At 43.0% G+C, this 13511-nt stretch overlaps 1 protein-coding gene across 3 annotated transcripts in view; it reads left to right on the forward strand.

The window, feature by feature from the left end:
• Window positions 1-13511, forward strand: part of pde4d (phosphodiesterase 4D, cAMP-specific) — a 254346-nt gene that overhangs the window by 132060 nt on the left and 108775 nt on the right. The window contains exon 1 of one of the 3 annotated variants that reach the window (XM_071204370.1): window positions 11097-12008. The exons of the other annotated variants lie outside the window; for them this stretch is intronic. Within the exon in view, the coding sequence (XP_071060471.1) occupies window positions 11746-12008 (263 nt within the window). The 5' untranslated portion in view covers window positions 11097-11745. Of the gene's footprint in view, window positions 1-11096; window positions 12009-13511 lie in introns of those variants that run through there. 3 annotated transcript variants of the gene reach the window in all.

The raw sequence follows: 13511 nt of genomic DNA on the forward strand, positions 1-13511 counted from the left end.
ATGGAAAATGAAAGCAATTAGAAAGAAGATTTGTCAAAACTGAGTCGGAGTTTAATTTTGTGTAAAGGGGAATACACACACATGGATTATAAAAACTCTGCGGATGGTGTAGTTCAAAGACAGATCTGAAAATCAGGTCTGAATCATACACCTGTTAAACTTTTGTAAAGCATAGACTGTTGATTTTTTGCTGTTTATTTATATATATATTTTCATTTTTGAGGCCCTGGATGGTTTTTGTCAATACAAACTCTATGATATTGTATTAAGCTATTTTAGGAGTATTGAATTACATTTCAATGCTAGGTATTTTTCAAAATCTACAATTGTATACCTCTGTTTTTGAGAAGAGAATAAATCACAACTGCACTGTGAAGGAAGATACAGAATATATTTCTTTACCCAAAAACGTTGAAAAAAACCATTAGACCTTGTGTTGTGTTCGGCTGCAACTATGGATTATCGGTTGGTCTAAAAAATGTGAGATAAATGTCACTCCCAATATTTTACATGCCAAGATGATATGTTGACATTTCTTGTTTTGTCAGTTCAAACTCAAAGCTATTTATTTTAATAAGATGTACATCGTAAAACACTTTTTCTGCCAGTTTTATATGAAACATTTATTTATCGATTAATCAAATTTTCCGAATCCTTTTTTGTATGTTGAATGACTATGGCATAGTCATCTAATTGTTGCTGTTCTAGGCGTATGCCAGCTGCGCTTTGTGCATTAATTTGCAATCTCAGTGCATGTCCTTTTTTGTGTCTCTGTATGTTGTAGTGTTTGTGTGGTATGGCTCTTTTTACATTGTAAAATACAAATTCAAAGACTAGAAATAAACAAGAAAATAGAAAATATACATGTTGAATTTAACAAGGTATTATATATACATTACATACATATTAGTTGGTAGGAGAGACGTAAAAGGGAGGCAAGGATTAACAGTAATGATCTGTGTTCATCATGTGAGAGAGAGACAAATAAAACATTAGGTGAAAGAATGGCATTCTTCTCCTTTCACTATTTTTAGTTGTCACTGCTGTCAAATGAAGGCCAGCCGCTCTCTGTTGCTGTCATGGCTGTCTTTGACTGCCTGCCATAGCTTTGTAGCATGGGATCCTTCAGTAAATGAAACATTTAGAAATGACCATGACTGGAGAACAGAAAGGAGCCCAAACAGGAAGATTTGGTGAGAGGCGATAAGGACACACACACAGCTGACTCTCTACTCTCTCACAATTCTGCAGTGGTCGGCAAAGACTTTATGAGCTGTCATTGGGAGGTGGACCCTAATATTTATTAACTTTTTTTCCTTTCTATTTCTTTCAAGCTTTTTTCAGTTGAAGTTTGTTTTTCAAGCATACATTACAAGTTGTACACCCTACATCAGGGGTCGGCAAATAAGTTTGGCCTTTTTTTCTGAGCGACTAGATGGCGGGCCGGAACATAATCAAAGGCTTATTTAAGTAATAGATTGTTAAAACATGTGACACGTTCGAATGCTTGGGGGGGGGTTCTGTGATTTTACAGATGGCCAGTCCGCCACTGCTCACAAGCTTATTAAGATCCAAAGCTAGTGCGTTTTGAATCAATGCTGAGTACAGCCAAACTTGACAGTCTCTTCTCTGTCATTGTAGACCGAATGCTTCTCGTTTTGCGCCGTCCCGTTCCAATGACAATCACATTTCCATGCTCGCGCCAGGGCCGGGGGATTGGGGTTACAAGGCTTGCGTCTTGTGCTGCATTCACTTGCACTCGGACATTAGGGATTCTCTCTCATAAATGTCTGATGAGCCACAACTTTTCTTTCAAAACAAAGCTGCCAACTGGGGTGGCAGCATATGCACCATCACCCCTCGCCCTCCATGATCAAGCGGCTTCTCTGAACTGAACTTTGTTACTGTTCACATATAAGTAAACATGACGTTTGAATGATTTAGTGAGCTGTTGTTATTTCAAACCACAAACCGCATATTGGCTATTTCAGCACCACGCGCTGTCCACCTATGATGCACTATCAGCGTCAGTGCACCCTGCTGCCAGATTGCAGTGGCGAACCGTGTCTATCACAACTGGACATTCTGTAGACTCACACCCCCCCCCCCCCCCTCCCCGGCGTTATAATGTCCGTCTTTTCACTGAATTGTCGTCTTGAAAAGGGTACTGACAACAATTCCGCAACAACTTCATCTTCTCCTGTTGCACTTGCCATTTCAACGTTAAAAACAATAAAACGGCATGAATTGCTTCGTCGCATTCATCTAGATCAGGGGTTGGCAACAGGCGGACCGCGGTCCGGACCCAGACGCGGACCTATAATCAATACATTTCCATTTTGACGGGGCGATTCTATTTTAACCGCCGCCGACAGGGGGCGAAAGAGATGAGCGAGCGATACAGGGAGAGAAACACAGAAGAAGAGACGAGAGCGCGGCAGAGAGAAGCGGAGAGGAAAGTGAGTGAAGAGAATAATTAGCGATACAGGGAGAGAAGTGGAGAGGAAAGTGAGTGAAGAGAATAATTAGCGATACAGGGAGAGAAGTGGAGAGGAAAGTGAACAGGCGTGTTAGCGGCAGACAGTCCTGTCAGACACTCCTGACAGGACAAGCTCAAGCTCAATTCTCGCACTGAATAAAACAAAGTGAGTGAGGGACTGCAATATAAGAGGGAAAGAAAGAGAAACTTTAAAACTGTTCAATTGTTATGATGTGTAAAGACTGATATTGTTCTATAATCGTCTGAAACTGTTAAGTCATGATGTGAAACGGTTAACAAAGAAAAAGGGAAACTCAAGCTGCTGCTACACTTTATTTATTTATCTAAAATTAAGCACTTTTAAGATGCACACATTTTCAAAAGCAATTTTATGTATTTTCTCTTATTTATTTTGAAATGCAGTCCGAGAGGAACATTACACATATCCACAGTATTTGACTGTATATCTGTATAGTTCGATGTTAATTTACAATAAATATTGTTGTTTTTGAATTGTAATTTCTTTAATTGATAGGCAGTCAGTTGTTGATTACATGCAGACGTTGATAAAGCTACAGGCTACTTCAATATATATCACACTAATTCATAAAGCAACTTAGACATTTTGATGTTCCGGACCTTTGCATGGGGACATTTTCTCTAACTGGACCTCGTTGAATTTTAGTTGAATACCCCTGATCTAGATCTTCTGTCTCGAGCCAGTTAACTAGCGGGCCTTCTAGAGTACCCTGGGACCGAGGGAAACTCTGAAAGAATACGCCCATTGGCTACAAATCAATATATGATTGGTTGATCAAACTGTCAGTCCAAACGTACGCTCTCATTCAGTGCAACGGCCAGGGCATTCTATCAAGGATGTAGAATACCTTGGTTGAAGGATATTCTACCCAGAGACCCAGAACAAGATCTGATTGGTTGCAAACAAATCAACGTAACACTGTAATATTACAGATCAACAACACAGATACGATTCTCATTTTATCATTTTATATACATTTTATTACATTTTATTACATTTAATTTATATAATTAAATCGATTTTTTGTTTGTTTTATCTGAGTGTTCCAGGGTATTCTTTGAATACCTTGAAGGCCCTGACGGTTCACCACTGCCAGATTGTGCCTGTGCTGTGTGTCATTCACTCTCAACATGGATAAAAGTACAATAAGCATTCTTCAGGTGTAGGTAGATTCTCTATTCGGACATAATAGCCTACATGTACCGAGCCCCGGTATATTAATGGGCCCCGGGGCTGAATTATTAAAGACCGTGGTACCGTTAAGCTCTGACGTTAGCAGTCTTTTTATCGGTATTGGAGACATGTAAAAATATATGTCATATATATTATTGCTACACAAACATTATATTTCAGTTTTAGTTTCACCAACTCAGTTTCTAATACGCAAAAAGACTGCAAAATTCCACGTCAGGTGTTATGTATGCTAGCAGCAACACACAGAGTTAACTCAATTATACATGGGTTAATGATTAGAGGTAACTGAGTTATTTATTTTGTTAAAGTTTCAGCTATTCTGTCATCACATTATTCAATACGATTTGTTAAAATATTGTTGTTTCTTTTGATGTGAAATATTATGTATTTAATTCAGTTTTGTTCACAATTTGTTTAGTTAGTTTACCTTATTTTTTTCTCCAAAAGAACCAATAAGAGTACCGTTAAAAGACCGGATCGATAAGCGGTATCGATAAAAGTAGTAGTACCGTTAAAACCTTAACGATACCCATCCCTATGGGCGACTGTCGGTCCGATATTGTAAAAAATGTTTTACATTTTTATTCGACATTTTATATAATTTTCCGGGCCAAATATTATTGCTGGCGGGCCATCAATGGCCCGCGGGCCGCCTATTGCCGACCCATGATGCCCTACATGTACCTACTGAGGATTCAATTTTTTCTGAAGATACAAGTTACTGTACAGAAATAGGTGCAACAATGGATTTAAAATGGTTTTATTGGAGGGCAATTTATGTGACTGCTATACTATGCTATTGTTTGATATTTACCAAAGTGTTTGCATAGTTATACAAGATGGATCCAAGGTGATGCTTAATGGTGGGTCTTACTAGAAGATTGCGCTTGTGGATGGTTGGTGGTTGCTAGGGTTGTTACTTGGTGATTGCTGAGGGACGCAGTGAGGTAGTTGGTTTTGCAACATGATACTAAAAAGATGGTTTATAGTCAGGGGTACACATAACTTTTTTGCCCTGGTTCTCAAATGAGCACCTGGAGATGTTGCTTGGTGCTCATCCTTAAAATGAAATAAATCGTAACTTTTGAGGGGCCCTTTATCTGCCAGGCACACGGCACTGAAGACACATGCAGAGGTGAACACAGAACACACATGCAGAGGTGAACACAAGACAACATTAGCACGACCAGTAATCCTACAAGCTGTCATCACTACCCTCCTGACTGTTCTCCTGACTGATCTCCTCACGGCCCCTACACACGGCGGCGTGCGTTGACGCTTCAACGCTTCAGCCCATTCACTTTTAATGTGGTGACGTCACGCTTCACCGAACTGCATTGTGGGCGTAGCTTTTCTCGCGGTGCTCGCTGCAAAAGTAGAGCAATGTTCTACTTTTGAAGCTTCGACGGAAGCGTCAGCCAATCGAATCATATGCCAGTACAAGCTCTAGCCAATCAAACCGCTGCTTGTGTGTCCGGGGCGGGAGGTGCAGGTGATTGGTTGTTGGTCTAGCTTCAGACATGCCCGCCGGCAAGCGACAACGCACGCCGCCGTGTGTAGGGGCCGTCACTGTCTTCCTCTCTGTCAGACATGGTAGCTGATGATGTAGGCGTACTACTTTCTCTCTGGTTGAGTCTGTGATTAGCTGCTTGCATCCACAAGTCAACAGCTGGTTTTGGGTCGAAAGTCTCCGTTGTCATCTTAGACAAGTGGATGTAATCAAATAAGTATGTGAACATAACCAATAACCTACCATAGCCAATAACAATTGAATGTAACTTATTTTATTTTTGTTGTTCATTCATATCTTATTTTACCTAGTATTTATTTATGCATTTTTTTTTGAAAAAAATATATGTGTTATATATATAAATTGTGACCAAACCGTTTGAGACCCACTGAGATAACTTAGGGTGCGTTCACACCTGCCTTGTATAGTCCGGTTGAATCAAACCCTGGTGCGTTTAGCCGCTTGGTGCGGTTCATTTGGGTCGGTGTGAACGCAGTCCGAGACCTCTTAAGTGAACTAAACAACCGGACTCTGGTCCGCTAAAATAGGTGGTCTCGGAGCGCTTGCTTGCGAACTCTGGAGCGGTTCATTGCTGGTGTGAACGCAGTCCGCACCAAAACATAGGAAGCGCAGTATTTACGTGTCACAAGAACGCGGATATCTTCAAAAATCTTTAGCAAAAGAGTCTTTCAAGACATCCGCGGTTGTTTAGTTAACGAATAAAGCAGAATTAAGTGTTGAACAGTGTCGTGTAAAGTAAAAATTCTCCGTCAGCTACATAAAAGTAAGAACACCTGTCGTCGGTGAAACACCCCTACTCTGCAGAATGTCTCTCATGGATAAGCAGGAAAAGAACACCGACATGCTGATCAGGAGCCCGACGCGAAGCGAAGGTATCTAGATCGGCATGAAGGTGTTCTTTTCCCCATAATGACCGCACTGCTGCACATTATGCCGCTTATTACATGGCCACATTCTCAACAAAGTAACGACATGACTCCCAATATTAATTGAAATGCTTTTGTGGATTTAGAAAATTATTTTATTGATTTAAAAAATAGTTGTATGTATTTACATTTACATGCATCCGCTAAGAAAAATAGTCCGTTGTTACTGTTTGAACTAACGTAGCAACGGCAGGAACTGCTTCGATAGCGTTTTTGAGGAGCTTCATGATTACAGATTTGAAAAAATCGTTGCTTGCTTTAAAAGTAGCACAATTCATTATGTCAAACCTTGGGAAGTATCTAGATATCCCTGCCCTAATGCCAAAGTAACTGGCAACTGAATATGTCTCGCCTATGTCTGGACCGCTGCGTAAAAAGGAGGGTTTCTGCCCGTTACTTCTCCGCTGTTTTCTTGTCGCTCTTGTCTTGTCAGTTAGTTTCAGCCAAACTGTATACAGTCAACAAAGCCATGTAATAATGTTTTTTAACGGACGTTGTCTGATTATATAAGCATATGTCTGTTGATCTCCAGACTAACAGCAGCATGAGAATAACCTGCCGAAAGTGCCGATGCTCCATGGCGGAGGCTCCGCTAGAAATTGCCGGGATTTGCGTTTGTACCCCCTTAATGTCTGACCAATTGTTGAACAGCATTTCCGAGCACATGACTTGTGTTTAAAGTTTATAGTCCGTTTGAGTTTTGCCCGTGTGAACGCAAACCGAACCTTCTGAAAAATGAAACAATGTAACAAACTGTCGTCTGGTGCGCACCAGAGAGCGGACTATTAGGTGTGAACGCACCCTGAGACTAAAGTGAACTATCTAAACACTCAGTCCTTTACCTCACTGAGCTGTAGTTATCAGCCTCTCATGCCCCTTTCACACCAGCGCCTATTCAGCTCCGGCTCGGAGCTAGAGCCTGAAAAGCGCCGGGTTTTCCTGTTCACACCGCAGCGGCGCCGGCTCTTAGCTCCGGAATCTGCTTCATTTCCAGCTCCAAAAAATTGTCGGTCTAGAAGCAAGAGCTTTGGAGCTAAGAGGCGGCGTTGCTTACGTCTCTCTTACGTCGAGGCGTGCAGGAAACTAAACCCACCTCCCCTGAACATGGGTCGACTGTCATGCCTGCCTACAAGCAGTAGTGCCTATAAACACACTTTATAAAGTCAGGCAACACTAACCAGGCCTCGTGTGATTCTGTTTATTTGTACCTTACTTTGACCATCCGTTCACATATCGATCATTGTGGAGAGAGGCAGACGTGTTGTTTTGTATTATTACAGCTATCGGATGCAAGTAGTCAGTTTAGCTTCGGTTGCTATGCTAACATCACCCGTTTTATACCAGAGAAACTTTCATAACAGCGTTGTGATACCAAACAGCGTCAATTCAGACTGACACACATTCACTTAGGCTAAGGGGAACTGGGGAAATGCATCAGCTGCTTGTGTGAGTCGGACAGTGAATACTTTAGAGCGGCCGCTGCAGTGTGAGCTAACCGGGAGCTAACGGGAGAATAAACTCCCGTGGAAGAGCAGCACTGCAGCGGTCGGTAAATGCTGCAGAAACACATTAATAAACAATGAACCACGGCACTCTGGAGCATAAGGTTGGATAAGTCGTTATTCAATTTATTCTGGCTTCGTGTGATTAAAAGCAACACGATCATCGACCCGACGCAGTTGTTGTTGTGAGCGCCGTAATGGCTGCCATTTGGGAGCAAATCAGCGATGTAAACGGTGACGTCATGACGCAGCAGGGGCAGCTCTTGGGCGCCAGTGGGCGGTGTGCACAGAGCGGGAGCTGAAAAGGGAAACCGGAGCTGAACCAGAAAAGCTCCCGCTCGGAGCTAGAAACTGAAAAGCGCTGGTGTGAAAGCCGCATCAGTCTGACTGGAGAGGACTCTCCCTTCACATTATTGTAGAAACATCTTCTTCTTATACCCGTTAGAGCAGCTAGCACGGCACCAGATTCTAATAACAGCGCCGGTACCGGTGCACCCTCCCTCGCTCACTCGCATTTTGGCTGTGAGCTGCGGGTGCCAGATAAGCCAACATCCCCCATTTTCATCACTTACTGCGCCCATCGTACAGGACAAATGAAACGTGTAACCGGGGTGAAAAGGGTGTTACATCTACTTAATTATGAATGTTGTTACATCAAGGCCGAAAATTAGGATGAGCCCCAACGGTCAAACTATTTTTTTTCCCTCCCAGAACTGCCAGCGCAGCACCTCCCCAGATCTGGCGCCCTAGGCAAACATTTATAACGCCAGTGCTACGGGCCGGCCCTGAGTTCATACTCGCAAATATCTCTCTCTCTCTCTCTCTCTCTCTCTCTCTCTCTCTCTCTCTCTCTCTCTCTCTCTCTCTCTCTCTCTCTCTCTCTCTCGACCCGGTGCTGTTTATAGTGTATTTGTGAATGACTGCTAGGTTGTAACCATAGTCTGTGTAAAATAGGTGAACTGGCCTCTATTCATTTGTGCACTATTATTTTAAAGCGTCATAGCGGCAAGACAGACTACAGTATAAACAATCGTGCATGCATGAGGATAAACGGGGTGCCATTAAACTGTACATCCATGCAGCAAAGGACTTAGCCTTTGTACGGCAACACAATCCAGCTGATTACCCCTAAAAAATGTTAAACATTTTGATTTAGTGCCGCTAACACATTGACACTTTTTGTTGAATGTTAAAGGTGTCTCGACACCGGCAAAACATGCTACCTGCCAAACTAATGACATGCCTACAAGCCCCAGCTAAACTTTGTGACATTATGCCTCCCAAACAACAGCTTGTTAAGCCCCTGTCACACTGTCCCGAAATTGACACCCGATGGACACACGAATATGGAATTGTGAATTTCGCACGAAGATGGCCCCGAACCACACACGAAGGCAACATTTACATTACATTTAAGACATACAACTGCAATGAAAGTACCAAAAACAATTATGTTAAAGTACTATGATACTGTACTGATATCTTCAGACTTCGTTCTTTACTTTATCCGTCTTTATATGTAGAACATATTACGTTTTCTCCGTAATGTTGTTTCCATAACAACAACAACTTCCTGTCAACTGTCCTTCAAAATAATATATTATATCCTTTTCAGTTTCACAGGACACAAATTGGGTTATTTACATAATATGTTTACATGATTTTACATGATAAAACAACCCATGGCCACACGATAAAGGAAATGTTCAAATTCGGCTCTGATCGTAGCAACATCGGGCCATTCGTGAGAGCATCTTAAGCCATCGTATGATCGCTGGTGGAGTTTCTCAGGCTCCGGCAGCAACTTCGTGAGCGGTGGCAAAATCTTTGGCATGCCAAAAAATTGCCGAAGGACCTTGCGAAGGTTCATTTTCCTTTTCCCTTCGTAAGGCCATCGTGAGGGCATCATGTTATCATCGGTGCCATCGGGCATTCACTCCGATCAGAGTGAGGGTGAATGCACCGATGATAACACGAAGATGACACGATTTGACAAGATGCCCTCACGAGTGCCTTACGAAGTTGCCGCTCACGAAGTTGCTGCCGGAGCCTGAGAAACTCCCCCGGCGGTCATACGATGGCTTAGATGCCCTCACGAATGGCCCGATGTTGCTACGATCACAGCCGAATTTGAACATTTCCTTTATCGTGTGTCCATCGGGTGTCAATTTCGGGACAGTGTGACAGGGGCTTTAACAATGTCGCAGCATTAAGGTTACAACACTGCTGTGGTGCCACTGTGCAAAGCAGCTAGCGTGTTTCCCCTCAGGAATATTAACTGTAGTGAGAGAGATCCACAATTGTGTTTGATGTGCCATTTCACCGTTTTTTTGTTACTACAAATCTGAAGTGCCTTGATATGAGGAAGCTTACTGTTAAGATGCAGCTTAATAATTCCAACATACTAGTTTCTGTAAATGCACAACATGCAAAGATAGTCAATTCATTAAGTAATTAGTTGTTTTGCATTTATATTGAGATTATTCAGCAATGAATAGCCTTGATGAGAAATGCTTAAAATGTGACTCTTGAGGTTTGGTGTTGGGCCAGGTTAACATTACTCATAGAAATAATTAAATGATGTGTTGCTATGGGGCACTCGTATGAAGTGGATATATATAAAAATAGTACAGTAAAATTGTTGTTACAGAGAGGCAGCTTTTGGTTGAAAGTGGAACGACTTAAAGCTGGTTAGAGGCAGGTACTCTGCATTCCAGATAAGCTGCTGGTTGCTAGGCTGAGGAGGGAAAAGGCTAGGGAGTAGCAAATAAGATTCAGCGGATAATGCTTCCATATTTACCAGCATGTCTACCTTCATTTGGAAACCTAAGTGAAAGGGAGTGGCAGAAGACGGAGGATGGATGACGTTCGTTGCACGAAACCTTCCTATTTTTTCTTGCGTATGTGCAAATGCTAGTAAAATGAAAATGCAAATATGTGCACATGCGCACATACAGTGTACACCCATGGCATAATTTGCTGTTCCTTGGGATATCCTCTCAAGCTGAGAATGGAGTGTGGGTTACTCAATAACTAATGGGTGCTTTTAGTGCAGTCTGCTGCATTGACAAATGCACCCTCAAAGATTCATGTGCCTCTGCTCCCAAGTGCATGCATGCATACATCATTTTTGTACAGTGTTACTGAAGCTTACCATAGCTCTCCTCATACCTCCTTGTTTTCCTTCTACCCATTGTGTGAACACACACACACACACACACACACACACACACACACACACACACACACACACACACACACACACACACACACACACACACACACACACACACACACACACACACACACACACACACACACACACACACACACGCTCTGCTCCAAAGGATCAGTAGCTTATAAACTGGCTGCAGTCAGCAGTCAGTCTCTCTGTGGAGGGGGAGGAAGAAAGGATAAATTGCTTCGACTAGATGGAACGGAACTCAACACTGATTCGCTGCTGGGGTTTTTAATGGGTAACCATCCCATATTCCCTATTGGCTTCTATCAGATTGGGATGTTTTGGACTGGAGGAGACTGAATTAGTTCAGCTAAACTCTTGCTGAGCTGTATTCCACTGGACTGAGTTGAGTTTGCATGCAGACCTGGGGAGGCAGAGCTGGAATAGACGGAATTCCCTTTTTTTTGTTGCATCCTGCCCTCCTTCTTCAATCCTCCCCTCATCTTCTCTCTAGCACTTCCACAGCACACATCCAGTGTTAAAGGCAGCCATCCTCAGTGCTTCTGTTCATCTGCTGGCTCCTTAAACGACGGAGAAGAAGAAAGGGAATACGGATTTGTCTTTTCTTTTATATTCCCTGCATTTCTACCGAAGGATCTGCTGGTGTGAGGAATTACCATCAGATCTTTTTTCAATTTATCATCCAGAGGATTTTTGGATGTGTCTTTTTTTCCTATTTTATCATTTTTCCTACATTTTGTGGAAATTGTTGGACAGGAGAAGCATTTATTAGCGCCTGCATTTCTTTATTTCTCGTATATCTTGGCTGCCTTTACTGTCCATTCCTCTGGCTGGTGCTGGTGGTGCTGCTGGCGGTGAAGCCGGGGCAGGCATGGCCCAGGAGGCAGGCATGGGGGTGACCCTCCAGGACACCCTGGCAGTGCCCCCCATGCCCAAGCACTCCGGCCTGAATGAAGACCTGGTGAAAATTCTGCGGGAAAACCTGCTGCAGCCGGAGAGGCCAAGAGGACAACGGCGATCACCATCTTCCATCTCCCCCCGCCTCTCCCCCCGCAACTCGCCACGACTGCTTCGCCGCATGCTGCTCAACAACAACACCCACAAACAGAGGCGCTTCACTGTCGCACACACATGGTGAGACTTAGATGGACAGAGAGAGTAGACAATTGATGGCTATTGTCACTGTGCTGTTGGATGTGGAGCTGCATGCAAAGTGCATATTCATGTTTGTCTTTGTCAGACATGTGGTTTTAAACCGCACCCTGGCAAACTTTCAAGGTCGGGACTGTGTTTGCTGAACCATGTTTGTGAGGGAGGTGGCCGTGTGCTAAGGCGTTTCAGTAATTCAACTTTGTTTGCGGTTTAACTTTAATGCGTTCCTCTCACAGAGAAATGACAGGAGTGTGCATGAGCAAATCTATCGTAGGTTATTCACGTCCCATTTCCGAGGAGACACTCTTCTCACCTTAGATAATGAGTTTCTCTCTCTTCCTCTCTGTCCAGCTTAATCTCTGTTTTTATGTCCCCCCTTGTGTGTCCAATCCTCACACCTCTCACTCCACATATCCCCCCTGCCCCCCCCCCTTTCCCTTGCCGACTCTGCCTTTATCTCTATGTGATAAACAGTAGTGTAGTGTAGTGTGTGAAGCTGCCTGTGTTGTTACATAGGTAGAATAGGAAGCCATCCATCACTACATTTCTTCCCTCCAGCTGTGCTTCTCCCTCCACACCTGCCTGCCTGCAGTTTTTGACTATTAATTAGTCTTCTATTCCTGGCTGTCTATCAGCCTCTGCTGCACCCGCCCACGCCTCACCCCCTCCTTTCGTCTCATACCTCTTCCCCATTCACTCCCCGTCTCCCCCTGCACCCATTGTTTCCTCCCCACACGCATTTTTTTCTCCCTTTTTAAAATGTCAGTTGTTACCCTCCACCTCCTTCCATTTGCCCTAACCACCCATGATCTCTAATTTCTTATGATTTCTATATCTTTCTCTTCCATCTCTATTTTTCACAAGACCCCCCACTATTATTCTGTATGTCTTGTGTCCCTCTTCTTTTAGCCCACATCTCTCCAAGTAGCCCTGCCTTCTGGCATCTGGATCTGTTTTATGATGTAACCCAAAAATGCTGTTACTGTCCTCGCACATACATTCACATATCAGAAATACTTTTCATTTCTCTCCTTTATTCACCCTTCTGCTTTTACCTCAAGGTCTGTTTTATCTCAATTTTTTGATCTTAGACAGGTGCTTTGAGTTCCCTTTTATATTCTCCATTTACTCTTCTGTCTCAACCGCCGATTTTCCTTTTTTCTAGCATCCATCTTTCCTTGACTTTTTCATATTAACACATACATATTGTATCATCTCTCCTCCCTGCTTCTCTGCCCTGTTTGCTTCTTATAACTGATGGTGCTATTAACGTAGGGAGATACGCAGCATCTCATGGCTTCTACATTACTTGGCTAATTTAGAGGCACAGTTCTTCTTGTGTGTGTGTTTTTAAATGTTTGAATTAATTATCTGTGTGCACAATTATACCGTGTGTGTCTGTGTGTGTTTGTAGGTGCAAATGTGATGATTTATATGGGCTTGTTAATTCAGTTTATGTAATTTCACACACCACCACCATTGTTC

Source organism: Pseudochaenichthys georgianus, chromosome 9 (assembly GCF_902827115.2).
Source record: "Pseudochaenichthys georgianus chromosome 9, fPseGeo1.2, whole genome shotgun sequence".
Classification (NCBI taxonomy): domain Eukaryota; kingdom Metazoa; phylum Chordata; class Actinopteri; order Perciformes; family Channichthyidae; genus Pseudochaenichthys; species Pseudochaenichthys georgianus.